Source organism: Protopterus annectens, chromosome 8.part0, assembly GCF_019279795.1.
Source record: "Protopterus annectens isolate FY-2018-M chromosome 8.part0, PAN1.0, whole genome shotgun sequence".
In the NCBI taxonomy this organism is placed as follows: Eukaryota; Metazoa; Chordata; order Ceratodontiformes; family Protopteridae; genus Protopterus; species Protopterus annectens.
In genome coordinates, this window is record NC_056741.1 from 1,964,647,011 (window position 1) to 1,964,667,854 (window position 20,844).

General features: G+C 43.1%; 1 protein-coding gene across 1 annotated transcript in view; it reads right to left on the reverse strand.

Moving 5' to 3' along the window:
• AP1G1 (adaptor related protein complex 1 subunit gamma 1) overlaps nucleotides 1-20,844 on the reverse strand; it is a 4,036,072-nt gene that overhangs the window by 2,051,354 nt on the left and 1,963,874 nt on the right. Inside the window, exon 10 of the mRNA XM_044079548.1 lies at nucleotides 14,860-14,940. Coding sequence (XP_043935483.1) covers nucleotides 14,860-14,940 — 81 coding nt within the window. The remainder of the gene's footprint in view (nucleotides 1-14,859; nucleotides 14,941-20,844) is intronic.

The window sequence follows — 20,844 nt, forward strand, 5'->3', positions numbered from 1 at the left end:
AGGATTAGTACGTAATGAAACCCTGTCCTTATGGAAAACCAAAAGGGCTCTACTGCCATAAGGGCCTGCAACTCAGACACCCTTCTTGCAGAAGTAATAGCCAACAGAAAAGCAGTCTTCCATGACAAATATTTCAATTCAGCAGTAGCTGCAGGCTCAAAAGGTTGTAGAGTAAGTTTTTCCAACACAAAATTGAGATCCCAAGCAGGAGTAGGAGCTCTCGTGGGGGTCTTATATTCTTTGCCCTCTAAGAAACTGCTTGAACAAAGGATGCGAAAACAAAGGTGGGTCACAATCATAGTGAGCTGAAATTGCTGCAGCATGAATCTTTATGGAAGAGAAGGACAAACCTTTGTCCAATAATTCAGTAAGATATTGAAGAGCCACACTCAAATTAGGCTCTGAAATCTCCAAATTCTTTGCTGTACTCCAAAATAAAAATCTCTTCCATTTTTCTGCGTACACTCTCCTAGTACTAGGCCTTCTAGCTTCCATAATCACATTTAAAACTTGTTGAGGAAGCTGAGACCTGCTGTGCTTCAACACAGAATATGCCAAGCTGTGAGATGAAGAGATTGAAGCTTGACATTGAGCAGATGACCGTCCTTCTGAGATAACAGATGAGGAATCAGAGGTAAAGGCCATGGAGGCTTCTTTACAAGACTCCTTAGAAGTGGGTACCAGTGTTGCCGAGGCCAATCTGGAGCTATCAAAATCATCCTTGGCCTGTCTTGTCTGACCTTTAATAATACCTTTGGAAGAAGAGGCAGAGGTGGAAAGGCATAGACATGAAGGTTTTTCCAACTGAAAGACAGAGCATCCACTTTCCAAGCTGTGTGATGAAACCCCTTTGTGCAATACTTTGGCAGCTGGTGGTTTAGTGGAGAAGCGAACAGATCTATGTCTGGAGTTCCCCATGACACTGTCAATTTCTGAAATACATGAAGATCCAGTTTCCACTCGTGGGGATCCATGATTTGTCTGCTTAATACATCTGCTAGGAGTTCTGTGCTCCTGGCAGAAACCTTGCCTGAAGAGTCAGTTGCAGGCTTAACGCAGTCTCCCATAAAATCATTGCTTGCCTGCATAGAGGATAAGAATGTGTTCCCCCTTGCTTGTTGATGTACCACATGACAGTTGTGTTGTCTGTTAGAATCAACACCTGCCCTGGAAGAAGTAACTCCTTGAACGCCATCAATGCAAACTGGACTGCTAACATCTCCTTCATGTTGATATGTAGATGCTGTAGTCTGGCAGGCCACTTGTCTTGTATCCACTTTCCATTTAGATGAGCTCCCAAGCAGTGTCCGAGGCATCTGTCGTTAAAATCTGACTCGCCTCTGGCCGGGTCACAGAGAGTCCCTTGTTTAGGTGACATTCCTGAGCCCACCACAAGAATTCCTTTTGAAGGCAAGGTATTATATGAATGACAGTGTCGAAATCTTGGCAGTGCTGTGTCCATACATTTTGAGATACCATTGCAGCTTCCTCATATGCAGTTTGGCATTGGGAAGCACCAGAATACAAGATGCCATGAACCCTAATGCTTGAAGGACTGTCCTTGCAGTCAGCACGGACTGATGAGATAGTTGATGGAAGTAAAGTGACAGACTCTTTTGTTTGTCCGGGGTTAAAAGGCCATCTGGGCTGCTGTATTCAGTCTCACACCCAGAAAGCACATGTCTTGAGAGGGTACTAGACTGGACTTTATTTCGTTCACAGAATACCCTAGGCATCTTAGCACTGCTATGACATATTCCAGATGCTGTAGAAGGTCTTCCTTTTCTTGAGCCAGAATCAGGCAGTCGTCCAAGTAAGGATAGATTTGAATGCCTTGAAGCCTGAAGTAAGCTATCACTGGAGCCAGAACCTTTGTGAATACTCTGGGCGCAGTAGATAAGCCAAAGGGCAATGCAGAGAACTGATAATGAAAATCTCCAGTTCAAAATCGCAGATACTTTCTGCAACTTAGCCTTATAGGCACATGAAGGTAGGCTTCCTTGAGATCCAAAGTTACCATCCAGTGATCCTTGCCCAGCAGAGGTAACAGTTGCTGTAACGTCAACATCTTGAACTTGGGAATGTCCAGATAAGTGTTGAGGATAGATAAATCCAAAATTGGTCTCCACGTGTTCCCCTTCTTTGGTACTAGGAACAGGCGAGAATAAAATCCAAGCCCCTTTCTGATACAGGGACTGGCTGAATGGCCCCTATCTGGAGTAACTGAGAAACTTGCTTGTGAGCCTCTATTCTTTGTGGAGGAGGAACATCTGGCATGCCTTTGAAAGGGAGCATTGTGTGGAAATAAAATCTGTAACCGTGATGAATGATATCCAGCACCCATCTGTCTTGAGTGATTAAATCCCAATTTTCTTTGAAAAGAGACAATCTTCCTCCCAAAGGAGCTGCCAGACGAGAGTCTACTGGCAGCTGAAAAGGCAGGTCATTGGTTCTGCTTACGAAAGGACTGACCCCTGCCCTCACCAGAAGTCTGAGCAGGTGAACTGTCTGATCTAGGCCTAAAGAACCTTGAGCCCTGCCCCTACCACGTCTAGACCTACCCCTAGACTGGGAACCATAAGCAGGATATGTCCACCCCTTAGCAGGCCAATTTCTACTAAACTTCGGAGGCTGCACCTGCAAGAAATCTTTAACAGTCTGCATAGACTTAGCTTTGTCCTCCATTTTCTTTAAAACTGCTTCCACAGGCGGTCCAAACAACACATCAGACTGTAAAGGAGCATCCAAAATCCTGGTCTTAACATGCTCAGCTAAATTCTGATCCTTCAACCAGGCATGTCTGCGAAGAACAGAACTAGTAGCAGCCACCCTCGAGGAGGCCTGAACAGCATCAAAACCACACTGCAAAGAATGCTTACCCACTTGTTCAGACACATGAACCAAATCCAGCAATTCTTTACACTCAATACCTTCCGCCAAAGCATCCACCTTAGATTTCAATTGTGAAAGGAGATAATTCTGATATTTCAGCATATGAAACTGACAATTCAACGCCTCATGGCTAGAGTGGAAGAAGTATATACTTTCTTACCCCACCTATCCAAAGCCCTTGCCTCTTTATCAGAGGGTACAGGATTTTTAACCACAGAAGCTTTAACACCTTTAGGCCCTTGAGAAACAGTTTCTGGGTCCCCTGGGACTCTTAAACAAATACTTATGAGCTTGGGCACCCTATAATACCTATCAGGCTTAACAGGAGCAGGAGGCAAGGAGTCAGGGTTCAGGAAGCCTCTGCAAAACATCCTCCACCACATTCAACACAGGAGGAATAGCTAAGGGCCTATGCTGGGGTAAAACAAGAATTCCCTAAGCCTTTTCCTGGAATCAGAGTAATCCTGGCCTTCCCATTTAAAGTGCTCCCTCATGGAGTGAAGAGTCTCTGAAAATGAAAAATCCTCAGGAGGAGAAGCTGTAGGAGTGGAATCATCCACATCAGAATCAGAATAAGCAGGAAACTCTTGCAAGTCTTCCACAGAAGACTCTGAAGCCTGTGAACACTGTTCAAAACTATCAAACTCCTGTTCCACCCTAGGCCTCTTATCAGGCGCGGGCATAGAACCTCTAATCAGAGTAATCAAATCTTCTGCCATTTTAAGCATATGTTTCTTAGGCACAGAGCCCGAAATGCTAGGAGAAGCCCCCACAGAAGCTGAACTTGGCCTACCTCTAAAAGAAGCTTTGGCAACAGAAGGAGAGGCCCTAACTACCTTGGGAAGAGAGGGAAGAACAGTTACCTGAGAGGCCCCCTCAGCCTGGCCTACCTCCTGAGAGGGCACATCCTGTAACAGTAAAGTATCTGCCTGAGACTCCATAGAGACTCCTGGCAAAACCTCTGGCTCCCCTGAGCCTTCTAAAGAACCGCCGGGACTGCCGGTTCCTCATCCCTAGGCTTCACTGTTTTGTCCTTGCGCTTCTTGGATGAAGCGGGCGTCGGAGCATCCGACGGCATATTATAATTGCAACGCTTCCCAAACACTAACCTAGCACAATCAAGCCTCCTCTTAATAGTGCGCTTGTTAAATCTAGCACAAGAGCGGCAACCAACAACGTCGTGCTCAGGCCCTAAACAAGGTATACACAATGTATGATAATCCCTATGCGGTATCTGCTTCCCACAAGAAATACAGTTATTCACTTTTTCTGACATCCGGTTAAATACTGAGGCAAGAAAACCAAAATGTTCCCCAACGGGGTACTTAGCCAACTCTGTTTCGGTCTGAAACTCCGGTTTCGGAAATCTCAGAACGCCAACCTGCACTCGCAAAATTGCTTCTGCATCGGACCATGCGGCAAAAAAGACTGAGGAAATGACGTCGGTCATGCGCATTAGTACCCTGACGTACTGACGTCAGTCTAAGGCGCCATGACCGACGTCAGCCTTATACTCTGGTATTCGGGCCGACTGGGACGCGGACTATACCCAATAGTCAGGACTGCAGCAAGGGAAGACGAAGAACATCAAGGGTACAACGGCTAGGCTTACAAAGGCTCTAGGGCCAGCAGCCTAATAACCTCCTATGAACCTATGAAATTATCCCTGACAGATAATGGACAGAACCGAAGAATCTGAAGTGATATGAAGCCAATTTGAGAGAGAGAGAGAGAGAAGTAAAGACAAAAGGACAATGGAACCTGGCACTAAACAATCTCTGAGGGTCAGACCCCTGGCAAGATTCAATAGTGACTGTAGGAATCTCTTCCCTTATTAAGATCTTAAGAATCCCCTTTGGTCTTTTGGATAAAATCACCAGAGGTTCCCCTAAACATCAGGCACAGATATCTGAAAAGCCTCAGAAAACGTGCAAGAAACCGGATCCATGCCAGTCTCTGACAGTATCGCTGCAGACGAATCAGAAGCAACCACCAGACAGTCCCTCTGGACTTTCACCAGTCTTCAGAGAGATGTCTGGGGGAGGCCGGACAGCAGCTGAGTCAGACCAAGCTTTTTTGGCTGCCTTCTTAACAGACAGCTGGCCCCAGGAGGATTCTGCCAAAGCATCCTGACCCAACAACTTAAGAAGCTGGTTCTCCAACTATATAAACAAGGAAGACAGATTACTACAGAGGATCTTTGGTACAAATGCCTGGCAGACTGAACACTACGTATGGTCATGGGAAGCAAAGAAGCAAAAAAGACAATGGTTTTGACAGTCTTTATGATGATTCTGCCTCCCACACTTAAATTTTCTCTTTCTGGATGACATGAACACAACAACAACAAAATTAGAAGAAAGAATTAACCTCAAAGGGGCACTTATCTGAAAGAAAAAAAAAAGCCTGGTAACTAGCACAGTAGGAAGGCATTCAAACTGGCGGCAAAGAAGTTATGAGTATGTGTCTACATGTCACCTTTATGCCCCATGTCACGGAGGGGAGCACATGTGACATATGGCAACTGTAAGAGCTGAATATTTTGATACACTGGCTGGATGCTGGGCTATCCTTGGCGGTGAAAAATACTGCAACAATGATACGGAAAGGCATCTATTATGAAGTGTGTTCTTGCACCAGCAGCAAACAGGGCACAGAGAAAAAAAAAACAAAAAAAAAACAAATGACTAAATGAAAATCTATTGCCAGCTTTACAAATATGAATCGAGTTAGGTAGCCCTTATCATACAGCTGTAATGTAATATGTAACAAATATGTACACCATCTACAATCTATAACATATTCTATTCTCTGTCTGACATTGTCTTAGCCTACTTATTAACACAGAGGTTAAGACTCATCATGTCAGACAGAAGCCTTTTCCAACCTACATATATCCTGCTAAATAACCCTATTATTCTATCAGGGAATGCAAATGCTTCTGCTGCACTTCTGCAACCTCATCTGACTACTGAATGGTTCCCTTGCATGAAGATCAACTAACAAAAAAAGTGTTCTCCTACATTCTGCTTCCCTCTGTACCATCACTCATATTAATGCTGTGCAAAGTTTGCCTCCTCTCCACTAAGTTACACTGATACAAAACTATCAATTTTGGCAACACTTCTGCCATTCTCTTAACTAGTGTAGACATAAACAATGTACAATGTTGTTGTTGTGTCTTTCGGCTTTTCCCAGTTAGGGGTCGCCACAGTGGAACACCGGTCTGCTAATGATTGGTAGTTGATTTTTACATGCCCAGTTACCAGCCCTGACGCACAACATTCAATGAAGGTACGCCCATTCACGCATGTCTCCATGCAGAAGACGCTCTAGCTGAGAATCGAACTGGACAGCGTCTTACTGTGAGGCGACAACGCTATAAACAATGTACAATAAAGGTTTAAAACTGAAAGGGGGTCAAATGGGTCTTTACTCTCAGTAACAAAGCCAGCACAGATTTCTTCTAAGATGCTTGTTCCAGCCCCCCCCCCCCCAATCTGTCACTTTTTTCCCTACTAATTTCAAAACTTCAACAGGAATACTATCTATTCCTAGAAACCTCCTTGTTGACTGACTGCACATCACTGTTTTTCATTCTCAACTGTTCCTATCAACTATCAAGCCTCAACGTCTCTAACCTTGGCAAAATGTCTTTCATAAATATTTCCATCTGTGACTTTCTTGGTTTCCAGAGTCCTCTGCTTTACACAAATGTTCACACAATTTCCAAAATATCTCTATCACCACAAGGGCTAGCGTTTTTTTTTTTTCTTAATTATTGCCATGGAGTCTTAAGTTTGGCGGCAACCCTTCAACACTCTATCATCCAAGTCACTGTCCTAAAAGTTTTTGTGCTCTAGAGTTATCAAAAATAGTTGCCCAATGACAACCTTTTTAAACTCATGCATTTTACCCAAGTACTCCCTTATTTTACCTTTAGCACTCTGCAGTTCCTCTTCTTGTTGTCAGATTACCCATATTTTGCAATACTTTAACCTCTGTCCAGGGCCGGGCTTAGCCGAAATGGCACCCTAGTGCTCCTGGAGCCCATTAAGCCCCACCCACACAACAGTCATGAAACACAACTATTTGAGCCACATCCACAGGGTCACGCCCCATGAAAGCCACTCCGGTTGTTGTTGTTGTTGGTCTTTTTGGCTTTTCCCAGTAAGGGGTCATCACAGCGGAACTCCGGTCTGCTAATGATTGGCAGTAGATTTTTATGGTGCAGAGTTGCCAGCCCGACGTGAGGTACTTTTGGGGTCTCTCCAGTTGCTGAAGGTGTCGGGTAAAGTACATCCCAAAAGGGGCATTGTATTCAATTATGGGCCTGATGAGTGACGAGTAAAGGGACACAATGACCTCTCTTGATCTAAAGGCGAACCCTTTCATGATAAGGTGAGCTATATAGAAGGTCTTTCTAACCACTTTGGCAACGTGATTATCAAAGGAGAGATTACTATCTATGTTGGTCCCCAAATCTCTAATTACTTCTTCCGTACTTAATGGATTACCACCTATGTGGTAATTTGTGGGCACTTTTCCCAAAGGGGATGACTATGCACTTTTTAGCATTTAGCTTGAGGCCATGGCTCTGGCACCAAGCATCTGTCTCTGAGAGACCCTTTTGGAGGATGCTTGTGTCAGCTGGAGAGTCGATTATGGCTCCCAGTTTGCAGTCATCTGCGAACTTTGTCAGCCATAGTTCCCCCGTGTTAGCCTGAACCTCAGAGAAGTATATACCAAACAAGAGAGGTCCCAGAACTGAGCCCTGTGGGACGCCACTTGTAACTGATTTGGATTTGGACGTGGCACCTGCGATTCTGACCATGTGGGTTATATCCCTGAGCCAGTTTGCAACCCATCTTGTGATATAGGGGGTTGATATTTAAGCTGGTAAGCTTATTTATGACGCCCGAGTAGGGTATTGTGTCAAAGGCTTTTGCGAGGTCCAGGTAGGCTGTGTGGACTACCCTACCCTCATCTATGGCTTTAGTAACGGTTTCAAAGAAATCAACTAGGTTTAAGAGGCAAGATCTGCCCTTAACAAAGTCGAATTGGGTAGGGTCCAGTGTCTGGAGGCTCCCAATGTCTTTGTTTATGAGTTCCATGATAATACGCTCCATAGCTTTACAGACCAGACTAGTCAGGCTCATGGGGCGATAGTTCCCAGGGTCCATGTGGCACCACATTTGTGGACTGGGACCACTGTAGCTGTACGCCATTCTTTGGGTACATTTTTTGCCGAATGACCTAAATAAGAAAGGAGTTGCACATTGTAGAGTGAAAAGGATGACAAGGGATATGAAAAAGATGAGCGAATAAAATATCACACCAACATATAAACTCTACTGCACAACACAGAATTGGGGGGGGGGGGGCAAATGAAAAGTGGCCACTTCTGATCACACAAAGGCAGTAATTTAAGAGGGCAGTATGGTGCCAGCTAGATTCCTGGTATGCAGAGCAAGCAGAAGAGAAGCGGTACTAGAAGGAAGAAAAAGACAGCAATATTCATCTTTTACAGAATCTGGTGACCACCCACAGCAGTACCATGTAAATTTAAAAAAACGCATAGGCTGCCTAAATGGGACCATACCAAAGGCTAAAAGGATGTAGAGACTGCAGAAACACACAGAAGGAGGGAGAAAGAGGGGGAAGAGAAGATAGAAAAGCTAAAATATCTGAACACACTAAAAAATGAAAAAATACCTTTTTATATCTTCAAAAAAAAAAATGATGAAAACCATAACAATAGCTTAACACCAACATTAAAACAACTGATTTGCAGAAAAGAATGCACAGGAAACATACAAAAGCATTGAATAACTCAAATCTACAACGTACGGAAAAACTTTAAGCCCAAGTAGATTTGGCAAAAAATATGCAGGTCAGCAAGAACAAAACTAGAACATTTCACTACCAAAAGTGAAAAAGGGAAAGCAGGGATGACCCACATTTAACATCTTTAGTTTTTAAGGCTACAGAAAACTCTGCAGTTAACCGGAACTCAAGCAACCGGCACACAAAAAAAATACAGTACAACTTTCATGTGTTGCACTGTCTACCCCCCCCCCACACCACAGAAACGTACCTTCCATTTTTAGAGCTTTAAAAAGGAAAGTGTGAATAAATATTTGTGTACTGACAGCTTTAAAAAAATAGTCTGACCTGTCAGCAAAACTTTGGGCGCAGCAACGGTCTTGCTGACAGGCTTACAAGTGTTGACTTATGACTCGTCACACAGCAGAACTCTGGTCTGTAAATTGCGCCCTGCTTAAGTGGGGGAGGGCGCAATTGTTGCTAGCCTCTCAGCGGTGAAATAAAAAAAAAAAAATGTTTTTTGGCTTTTCCCGATTAGGGGTTGTCAGACAGCAGAACTCCAATCCGTAAATTGCGCCCTTTTGAGGCCGGGGAGGGCGCAATTGCTAGCCTCTATGGGCGGTGGTGAAATTTAAAAAAAAAAAAATGTGGTTGTCTCTAAGGGTTTTCCCGGTTAGGGGACGTCACAACAGAACTCCGGTCTGAACTGCACCCTTTTGAGGCAGGCCTGTACGGCGCGCCCTAGGCGGTCGCCTAGTTCGCCTATGCCTAAGGCCGGCCGTGCCTCTGTCAGCATTGCTAAATAATTTCTATTGCTCCATTCCCTTATCTTTTGTTTTTATTTAAATACTATATTTGAACTCCATTTTCATTTTATCCCACTCAATAGCTAGCCCTTTTGAAAAAGTTCTAATTTATCCAATAACTCACAAAAAATTTCCACTACACTTTCCTTAAGCCTTATTTAAGGAGTAGGAAAAAAACACAAACTTTTTACTTCACTACCCTGAATCTTTACCTTGGTTTTTATTACTACATGTGCTTAAATAGTTACTCGATGTGTGTCAAAGCATTCAATTAAATATGCATCCTCCTGTGAAATATAAATTCTGTCCAGTCTAGCCCACACACTATACATTAAGGATTTCTATCTGATTTCCTACTACTAAATTCATATCGTCCATTCCAAATATATTTTTTGTCCAGAAATCTACACCCTCTTGGTACATTTTTCTTTCTAGGTCTTCCTGATACATCCACAGTATTGCAAATTAAGTTCCGGTCCACATCCATAAATATTCTCTGTTACAAGCTATTATTCCCAAAAAGGTTAAGCTCCATAACAGCAGTTTTTGCTAGAATATAAATACATGCCAGCATAATCCTCCTCTCTTGCCAACTGCTTCATACTACCATTAACATAACAGTCTCCTGCAACACTGCTATTTCCATGTATACTTAATATAATTCAACACACTGCATTTTGTCTACACCTGTAAAGCCATTTATATTCCATAAAAATACAGAGTAGCCATTAAGAGACCAAGCTATTACTTCCACCTATTATACATAACAGTTCTTTTGAATGCATATTTCCAACTTTTGACTAGCGTGCAAACATAGTTTGGCAGGCTGTCCTTTTAAACAGCTGTTTCATCTCACCTCCATATAAACCGGTGTTGTTTTCAAGATTTTCTGCTTCAATGAAAATTCTCAAACAAAAAAATCTAAAACTCTCAGGACCCCCTTATCCCTTTAACTTGGAATAAATGCACAAAACTACATACATTTTCAACAAATGAAGATTACCCTTCCAGGTAGAATTAGCTGTCCCAAAAATGACAACTGCACCCAGAGGCACTACCTAATCCCAAATTAAGGCTATTGATGCTGAAGAGCATGTTACAGCTTGTGTTCCTACTTACACGGATTGCTGTCCTTTTACCTATATTCCCATCTCAGACGTAAAAACAGCTTGCGCGCTTTCAGTAAACATTAACTTTCAGCCCTAAGAAAAAGTACACAAGCTACCTTTAAATAAACTAACTGTGCACTGTACTAGGAAATATATTTCTGTAATGAGACTGCTGGGGAGGCCACTATTACTACTTGTTCACTTCCAAATTCAAAGTTTATTTTTTGATGAACTGCTTGCCACCATGCCATTAAATGTTACATTTCTCTCAGCAAAGAGCACTCAGAACTCTCAAGATTAATTGCTTACTTCCAGAGACAACTCCTCTCCAAGCAAAAGCAGTCAGTAATAAAAACAAATTACTTTGCAGATGCATGAAAGAATCTTTATAAATTTTGACTTTGAACACGTACAGACTTCCTTTGGCCAACTGCCTGCACCTGCAGACTCCTGATCTCCCTTCTAGAGGAGCATTTGCTAATGGGAATAGAAAACAAGCTAATAACTTTGAAGATACCAATATAATTCTACACCTCACCCACTCAACATAGAAGTCTAAGCTCACATTTTACTAACTTGCTTCTGACCACACTTTCTTACCTTATTACAGTGCAAATGTCATACAGAGAAAAAGTACTTGTTTGCTTTAACATACACAGCAGTTACAGATAAGATGCCTATAACTGTCCACTATATAAAATGCTTTACAATATAACAATTGGAAAATCTCAGGTTTCCTTTGCACATTTGTTTTTTAACGCTTCCAATCTTTTAAAATACCTCCTGTTGAGAAAATTCATACTCAGCCAGCTTTTTCTTCATTTCAACCTCTTTATCAGTTCATCTGAGTAACTACTCAAATCTTCCAGTTTTCTTTTTTTTTTTTTTTTGCGTTATAGTCCTGTGCTTTAATTTTAAACACCTCTAAGTGCATTTGTTTTTTCCCCCCTATAAATTACTGGATGTCAAGTCAAGTACCATAGCTGACTGAAACTAACTGCTTTTTGCTGAACAGATACAGAACTCTTCTCAGCCAGAGTTGTCTGTTCTTTTTTGACAGACTTTCTCTAAGGTTCTCCAAATTTTTTATTTTCTGGAATCTTTACCAGTGACAGAATTTTACCCAAAATTACACTTTCACTGGCACTTTTTGAACAGTTTCCGTTTTCACACTAGGAGAGATCAAATCAACCCGCTAACCAGTGTGCAAGCCATCTTACAACCAGATCCTAGAATGATTGTTTAGGCAATGAGGTGGGAAATGGTACAAGAACAAAACAGACTTCAACCTGACAGTAAGCAAATGAACTTTTAACTTCAAAAATAAGAGTGAAAGCCACCTCTTTTAGCATAATCAGACTGTGAAAAATTGCTTAAATGCATCAGCTCTGGTAAACCAGTCCAAATCAGGCTCCAGAGTTTTTTTTTTTTTTTTTTGAGTAAAAGAAGACAATTCATTCACTGCTTCTTTTACTTAGAAGCCTTTCTGCAAACAAATGTTTAGTTTTAAATGCTGATTTGAGAGAGACAAAGACGGACATCTATGGAATGCTTAGTGGAGGTGACAGCAGTGGGGTGTCTTCAGATTTGACTATTAAGTCCCATCAAGCCAAGAAAGTAGCAGCTCTTGTGGTCACACAGTATAAGTCTGGGTGGAAGTCACGTGAAGCTGAGTAAAATAAATTTTCACAGATTCAGTCTGGCAAAGACATAACACAGACATGGCTGTCCTCAGCAAGAGTACAAAAGACTTCATTCCTCAATCCAGTGGATGGGAATTCCTTTCAATAATGAGGCAGTTCCAGAAGATAAGGGAGGGAATAGGGTAACATCTGTAGATGAGATCAGCACTTATACTGTGGCAATGTTGCAAGACTAGACAAGATCATACTTGAACTCTTAAGATCCTGGAGTATCATGTCCAATGCCTTTTTTTTACTCGACTTGGCATGAGAGGACAGTACCTCTGTATGGGTAAAATGAGGTCTTCAACCCCCATTTTCAAAAATGCAAGAAAGACCCAGCCAGGATAGAGTCTTCAGTGTCCAGTACCTTAAATTTCCCATAGTGGAGGTCCACTGGATATATGCAAATCGATTCTGAAAGCTCATGGCATTTTACTTTTCAAGTCTTTATGGGTACATTCAGGCCAGTAAAGACAAAGTCCACTAGCTGTAGACATGCCATGTTTTTGACTTTTTCTGACCTTATCACTACAGCATAACTAGACTGTCTGACTATACTTTAAAACCACAGAGCTTAAAAATCAAGCCTGATGTCTATAAACATTACAAAGCCTACAAAATATCCCAAACATCCAAACCAAACGGTAAAAAGGTCTCAAAGACAAAGCATTCCAATCCATTTGTACTGTTGAGGTCAGAAAAAGACTGAAGCATGACATGTCTACTGTTACTGGGGTTTGGTGCTATTTGGTGAATGTACCCATAAAGATGTAAAAATTAAAATGCCAAGGGAATTCAGAAGTCATACAGCTGAAACTCTGGTATGTCTTCTAGAAGTCATCTGCATATCTTACATGGGCCTCCAGTACAGCATGTTTAAAGTATTACACTGTGAAGACTCTAACCTGGCTGGGTCGGTCTTGCAGTTGACACCGAATGGTTTTGCATATGCATGACCTTTTTACCCTTTGGTTTGGGAGTTATCTGGGATATTTTGCAGTGACAATGACCACAGCGTATACTAGGCATGGCTTAATGAGAGTAAGCCCGGGGTTGGCATGGTTACAATGTGGAAACTGTGCTGCTTGATTTACAGAGAATACTTACGGATCCCAAAAGATGAAATGAAGACTGATGATGCAGACAGTGAAGTATGCCCTATCCTGCTCAATTTGTGACCCATCATAACCCTCACCAAGTGAAGTCCAGACAATGGCTTGGCTCCTTGATGTAAAGTAGTGATGGACCCTGAATGTGACTCAAGAAAGTGAGGTTTGATTAGTGGCCCTGGCACCTAAGGAGCCAGGCAGAGATGGGAAAGAATGAAATGGGGTGGCTCACATGACTCACCCTGAGGGGAGGGGGGGATAGCACATGCTTGGAGCACATGGGTATGGTATGACTTCACCAACGGAGACCAGGGAAGCTATCTGCCATGCCTTGATGTTGGTGACTGGGGCCGTTTGCTGAAAATCAACTTTTGCAGAAAAAAGGGAATGCCCAGAGCCATCCAACTAATTTATATTCCACCTAGCAGAAACTGTGTGTGCAAGGGTTTTAGGGCAAACAAGAAAAATACTAATCACTGTTGATGACAGCCTACATTATGGTCCCTCCTGGCTGATATGCAGCCTTGGAGATGGAGTAGATAAGCTTTAGGTTGAGAAGCAGCTGATAACTGCCAAGTAGCAAGGATAAAAAGGCACAAAAATGTATACAAAATAAATGACCTAAATAAAACAGGAGTAAAAAGAATTACCTTTCTGTTCTCCGTAAAAAGCTCATAAATACCCGATTTTACATTTAAGTTATCAGTGTGTCAAGAATAATCAGAACCTGTGACTCTATAAACAAGAACAGTACAAATGCTACTCTTCTAACAGAATCTGTCAAAACACCAGTGTCACAATTACAATGGCAAAACAGCAAGATAAAGCAAAAAAGCTTGTATTCAGCACTGCTGAACATTCAGACCTAAGAGGAAATGACAAAATTACTGAAGAATACTACTCTAGTCGTTAACTCCATGTAACAATAAAGAAAGAATTATAGCACATGGTTAATTTTTCTCTTAAAGCCATGCTTCTTCTAATGGTTGCACAGCTTCTTTCTGCATCCATTCAACTCTAGGGATGTCCAAATGCTGTAAAAGGATAGGAAGGGAAACTAATGTCCACCTTCTGCTACATTCTTGTTGATATTATGATCTTCAGCATCAATTCTTATAATCAACAAACCATAAACCCACAGGTTGCAACGCATGTACATAAATAATCAGTTTGCTGAAATCTACAAAATGTTTTCTATCTGAAAATGTATTACATCAAACCCTCAAAACGCTAGAAACAGTACCCTCAAATCTAACCTCTGTTCCCTTTCACACAAGGCATAGTAAAAGCTGTAGTCTTCAGCATCCACTATTTTTTAGTTTGCCTCAACTAGAAAACTCTATCCTACAAAAAAATACAAAGGTGACAGAATTTAATTTTTTTTTTTCAACTAAAGCATAATCGTGAAATAAAGCAAATACAGTGACCTTACCTGTGCAAGTATGTCATTCATTGCTTCACTTGAGTCGTCATCATGCTTACCTAAAATTCTTAGTAACCTTAATATTCGCACCTAATGAGAACAAAAAGAGGAAATGGGTAAATTACTACTGCCATCATATTCTTGTGACAAAGTGTGTTCTCTCTTGTAAAATACATCAAAGCCTGCACTAAACTGTCAGTGATGGATACTGATGTATCTAGCATGAGGAATTTTTGCAGAATCTACAGATACATGGGGCTTTAATACATGCGACTCAAGAACCAAGCTTCAAGGGTCTGTATTACTTATAAAACCAAACCGAAACAAAACTCAGTCATAATCCTAAAAGGATTTCTGAATTCAACGCTTAACTACATACTCACCAAAAAAGTACAATTCTACAAGTAAAGTACAGTTGTGTACACTTACCATAAATGTAAATGTTCGAGTGTATTCACTGTTGCAGTCCTTACAAAATGGGTTATCCAGATCCCGGTAGCCCACAGTCGGCCAGAATACCAAAGCCTTAGTATATGACGTCAGCTGCCTTCGGCCGTAAACCCGACGTCAGGTATAAAGGAAGGCAGCCGATGCCATTTCCTCAGTTTTTCTCGCCATAACTGTCAGGAGCCCCCAAGTAGGCTAGATCCAAAAAAGAAAATCCCTGGAAATATACCATCCACAAAATAAACAGATAGTCTATGCCTTAGGAAAAAAGGGGGATGGGGGGGCAGGACTGCAACAGAGAATACACTCGAACATCTACATTTATGGTAAGTGTACACAACTGTACTATGTTCATCGTGTTTCACTGCTGCAGTCCTTACAAAATGGGTTGATTCCCAAAGCCTAAAGGGGGGAGGAATACCCACTATTCAAGGGTTGGTAAGGATGCCCTGCAACACTGCAGTGGCAAAACCTGCCCTGGATTTAGAAAACAAAGGTAAATTGTAATGCTTTGTGAGTGTGAACAGAAGTCCAAGTAGCTGCTTCCAGGATGTTCTTAGCAGGTACATCTCTCAAAAAAGCTGCTGAGGTAGAAGATGCTCTAGTAGAATGGGACCTGATACTCTGTGGAGGAACCTTGCCATGCTGCAAGTAACAAAAGTGAATACAATGGGCAATCCATTTAGAAATTTTCTGTTTAGAAATAGCTTTGTCCTGAGCTCCAGATGCAAAACTGACCAACAACTGGTCAGACTTCCGAAAGGTTTTAGTCCTGTCCAGAAAATCGAAGCTGTCTATGCACATCAAGGGAGTGCAGAAGTCTTTCTCCTCTATTCTGAGGTTTAGGAAAGAAGGTAGGTAGGTGGACAGACTGATTAAGAGTCAAGCTAGAAACCACCTGAGGCATAAAGGAAGGATTGGTTCGAAAGGAAACCCTATCCGCATGTAAGATGATAAAAGGCTCTACGGCCATTAAGGCCTGCAGCTCAGAAACTCTTCTAGCTGAAGTAATGGCCAAAAGAAACGTTTTCCAGTAAAGAAACCTTAAATCTGCTGAGGCAGCTGGTTCAAAAGGGGGCAGAGTAAGTTTCTCAAGCACAAAATTAAGATCCCAAGCAGGACTAGGTGCCCTTCTGGGAGGGTTTTAAATTGCTAACCCCCCTGCGGAACTGCATCATCAAAGGATGTGAGAAGATGGGTTGTTCAAAAGAACAATAAGCAGAAATCGCTGAGGCATGAATCTTGATTGAAGAAAAGGAAAGCTTACCAGGTAATAGAGAATAAGAGGAAGAGATAGTTGAGAAGAGTCTTCCCTTCTAGCTTGCATCCAAATACAGAATCTTCTCCATTTATCTGCATAAGATTTCCTAGTGCTAGGTCTCCTAGCCTCACGAAGAACCTCAACCACCTGTTGAGACAGATTTATACCATGAGCCAGGCCGCCAAATGCAGAGTCTAAAGATGAGGATGCAGAAATGTTTCCTCTTCCTGAAACAAGAGATCTGGTATCAGGGGAAGATGCCAAGGCAGAGACTGGGCGAGACTGTGAAGCAGTGGATACCAATGCTGTCTGGGCCAGTCTGGAGCTATGATAATGGCCCTTGGTTTTTCGTCCCTTATCTTCAACAGCACTCTGAGAAGAAGAGGCAGAGGAGGGAAGGCATAAATTGAAAGCTGTGTCCAGGGGAAGGACAGAGCATCCACTCTCCAGGCTTTGTTGTGATGTTCCCTGGTGCAAAAATTGGAAGAAGATGGTTGTTCGGAGAGGAAAAGAGATCCACCTGGGGAAAACCCCAACGCTGAATGATGCGATAGAAGATGGCCTTGTTCAGTTGCCACTCGTGTTCCAGGAGAAAGTAGATGCCTGAAAGCCAGCAAGAACTGCTTGACTGCTATCAATTCTTTCAGATTTATGTGCAGGTGAATCTGTTGGTTGTTCCAAGTCTCCTGTATGCATCTGCCATCTAGATGCGCTCCCCAAGCGTAGCCAGAGGCATCTGTGCTGAGAGTCATGCTTGCAGGAAGTGGTTGAAAAGGCAGGCCTTTGTTCTGTGAGCAAGATATTGCCTACCAAAGAAACTCTGTCTGCAGACAGGGAATCAGAGGAAGTATCAAGTCTAAATCCTGTGTGTGTTGACACCAAAGGTTCTTGAGGTAACATTGTATCTTCCTTATATGCAGTTTAGCATATGGAATCATCAGATTACCTGAAGCCATGGATCCCAGGGCTCGCAGGAATTGCCTTGCAGGGAGCTGGGTCATGCTTGCCAAATCCTTGAAGTAAGTTGAAAGCTGCATTTGTTTCTCTTGAAGGAGGAATACCATCTGGGCGGCTGTATTCAGACTCGCTCCCAGGAATACAATCTCCCTTGTGGGTACCATTCTTGACTTCCTTTCGTTGAGAGTGTAGCCCACAGAGGTGAGAAGGTTCCTTACAAAATCCAAATCCTTTAGAAGTTGTTGTGGAGCGCTTGCTTGAATGAGGTAAACGTCCAAGTAAGGGTAAATTTTAATGTTTCTCTGCCTGCAAAAATCAATGACCGGAGCCAGGCATTTTGTAAAAACTATGGGAGCAGTAGAGAAGCCAAAGAGCAGTGCAGAGAATTGGTAGTGTCGCTTTCCAGCTCTAAAATGAAGGTACTGCCTGCAACTTTCCCGAATTGGTATGTGCAGATAAGCTTCGAGGATCCAAAGTCGCCAGCCAGGAATCCTTGGCCAGTATTGGCAGCAACTGCTGAAGAGTGAGCATTTTGAATTTGGGGATTACCAGAAAAGTGTTCGGTATGGACAAGTCCAGAATGGGGTGCCAGGTGCCCCCCTTTTTTTGGGAACCAGAAAAAGTCTTGAGTAGAAACCTTGGCCTATCTGAAGTACTGGAGCTGGCTCTATTGCTCCCAGGTACAGCAAGGAAGAAATTTGCTTTTCTGTTTCTGCCTTTTGATTTGGAGGAATAAATGGGTATCCTTGGTGAACAGGGAAAGTGAGAAAAGAAAACATGTAGCCCTGGTATACTATTTTGAGTACCCACTTGTCTGCAAAATTGGCCAACCTTTCCCCCAAAGGCAACCCTGGGCTAGCAGGGGCAGGCAGGGGGAGGTCCGAGTCAAAGAGAATACTTAACTTTGGGAAGGTTGCTTACAACTCCCAGATTTTGAAGAGGAAGCATGCCATTGTTTAGTCTTATGAGGGGTAGAGGCCTGTCCCCTAGGAGACCTATAACCCTTAGACCTAGTGCATCCCTGTTTACTGGGATCAGGAAAAGTCCAATTCTTAGAAGGGTAATGCCTACTAGAACGAGGAGGCTGAACTAGCAGAAAATCTTTAACAGTTTGCATAGATCTGGCTTTATCCTCCAATTTTTTCAAGACCACTTCTGCTTTGTTACCAAAAAGACTGTCCTTTTGCAAAGTTACATCCAGTAATTAGAAGTTATGTACTTACCATAACGTTCCATCTGAGTAGGTGGATTCATTTGTCTGCAACCTGTGGGTTATGGATCCGATATCGGATCCGAACCGGCATGGTTTATCCAGCTATGGATCCAAGCTCTTAGCTCCTCCCCTCACCCATAATGCCCTGCTCTCCCAACATGACCTCAGATAGAGTTTGCCCTGAATCAAAATACCCTAGAAATGGGTAACACATAATATGCAGGAAACTGACAAGGCCAGGGGGATAGGATGACGGGATGGTTGCAGACAAATGAATCCACCTACTCAGATGGAACGTTATGGTAAGTACATAACTTCTAAATCTGAAGTAGGAGATTCATTTGTCTGCAACCTGTCGGACAGAGTCCCCAGCTACCTGAATCTTGGGCGGCCGTCATGGAAGGGTATTTCGGAGCACCGCGGAGCCAAAGGATGCTCTACCTCTAGATGTGATATCCAGCTTGTAATGAGAGATAAAGGTACGAGATGAAGCCCAAGTGGCTGCTGAACAAATGTCATCCAGAGGAATCCTAGCTTTAAAGGCCGCTGAGGTAGAAACTGACCGGGTGGAATGGGCATGGACTCCTTCCGGTGCGGGCCTCCCAGAAGCTTGGTAAGCTAAAAGAATACACTGCAAAATCCAGCGTGACAAGGAGACCTTGGAAATTGGCTTACCCAGATTGAATTTGGCAAAGGAAATGAACAACTGGTCGGATTGCCTATGACCAGCTGTCCTGTTAAGATAAAAACAAAGCTGCCTGTGAACATCCAAGGAATGCAGCTTGTATTCACCCTTGTTCTGATATTTAGGAAAGAAAACAGGGAGGTTAATGGACTGATTAATGTTTGCTTCTGAAGCTACCATAGGAAGAAAGGAGGGATTGGTCCTGAGGTATACGCGGTCCGGATGGAAGACCAAGTAAGGAGGCTTCATAGATAAGGCATGAAGTTCCAAAACTCTTTTGGCCGAAGTAATAGCTACTAAAAAAGCAGTCTTGAGGGATAAGAATTTAAGATCTACTGTGGCCGCAGGCTCGAAGGGGGGAGCGGACAAGGCCTGAAGAACCAAAGAAAGATCCCATGGTGGAACCGCCTGCTTGACAGGGGGTCTAAGGAGAAAGGTGCCTTTTAGGAAGATTTTACATAATTTGGCGGACATAAGCGGTCCAGAGTCATGACCAATATGATAGTGAGAAATGGCCGCAAGCTGCACTTTGACCGTGGAACTACTGGTACCATCAATAAAAAGAGTGGTTAGGAAGTCTAGCACCAGAGGAAGGGGAACCGTGAAGGGATCTAGACCCTGCCGCTCCGCCCAAATGGAGAATCGTTTCCATTTACTGCGGTAAACCTTTCTGGTAGATGGTTTATGAGCTGCTACCAGGATGGCCTTAACGGGGGATGAGATACCGGGAGTCCTAATTAGGAGTGGAACTGGAGCAGCCAAGCAGTTAGTTTCAGGTTGTCCAGATTCGGAGTTGGTAGGTTCGATGAGTGTGATATCAGATCCGGAATGGGATCTAGAATCCAAGGTGGATTCACCGAGTGAGACCTTAGGTAAGGGAACCAGATCTGTCGAGGCCAGAATGGGGCAATGAGGATCATTCTGCACCCCAACCGAGAGGCTTTCTGAAGAACCTGGAGCATCAGAGGCAAAGGGGGGTAAGCGTAAAGAAGACCGGGAGGCCAAGCATGCACCAGAGCGTCTCTCGGGGAATCCCCTGGAGGAGGGATTAGAGCGAAAAAACTGTTGCACTTGTTGTTTAAGGGAGACGCAAAGAGATCGCAACAAGGAGTTCCCCACTGTGCGAAGATACGTTTCGCTACTTGAGCATTGAGAGACCACTCATACGGGGAGAGAATGGTGCGACTGAGCTTGTCCGCAAGGATGTTGGACTGACCCGGAATATGTGTTGCGATGAGAAGGCGGTTGGTGGAGATCGCCCATTCCCACACTCTCATGGCTTCTCGACATAAAGGGTAAGACCTGGTTCCCCCCTGTTTGTTGATGTACCAGACCACCGACATGTTGTCTGACTGAATCGCAATTGTTCCCAGGGGAAGAAAGGCCTGAAGTGCTCGCAACGCCAAGAGCACTGCTCTCATCTCTAGAACA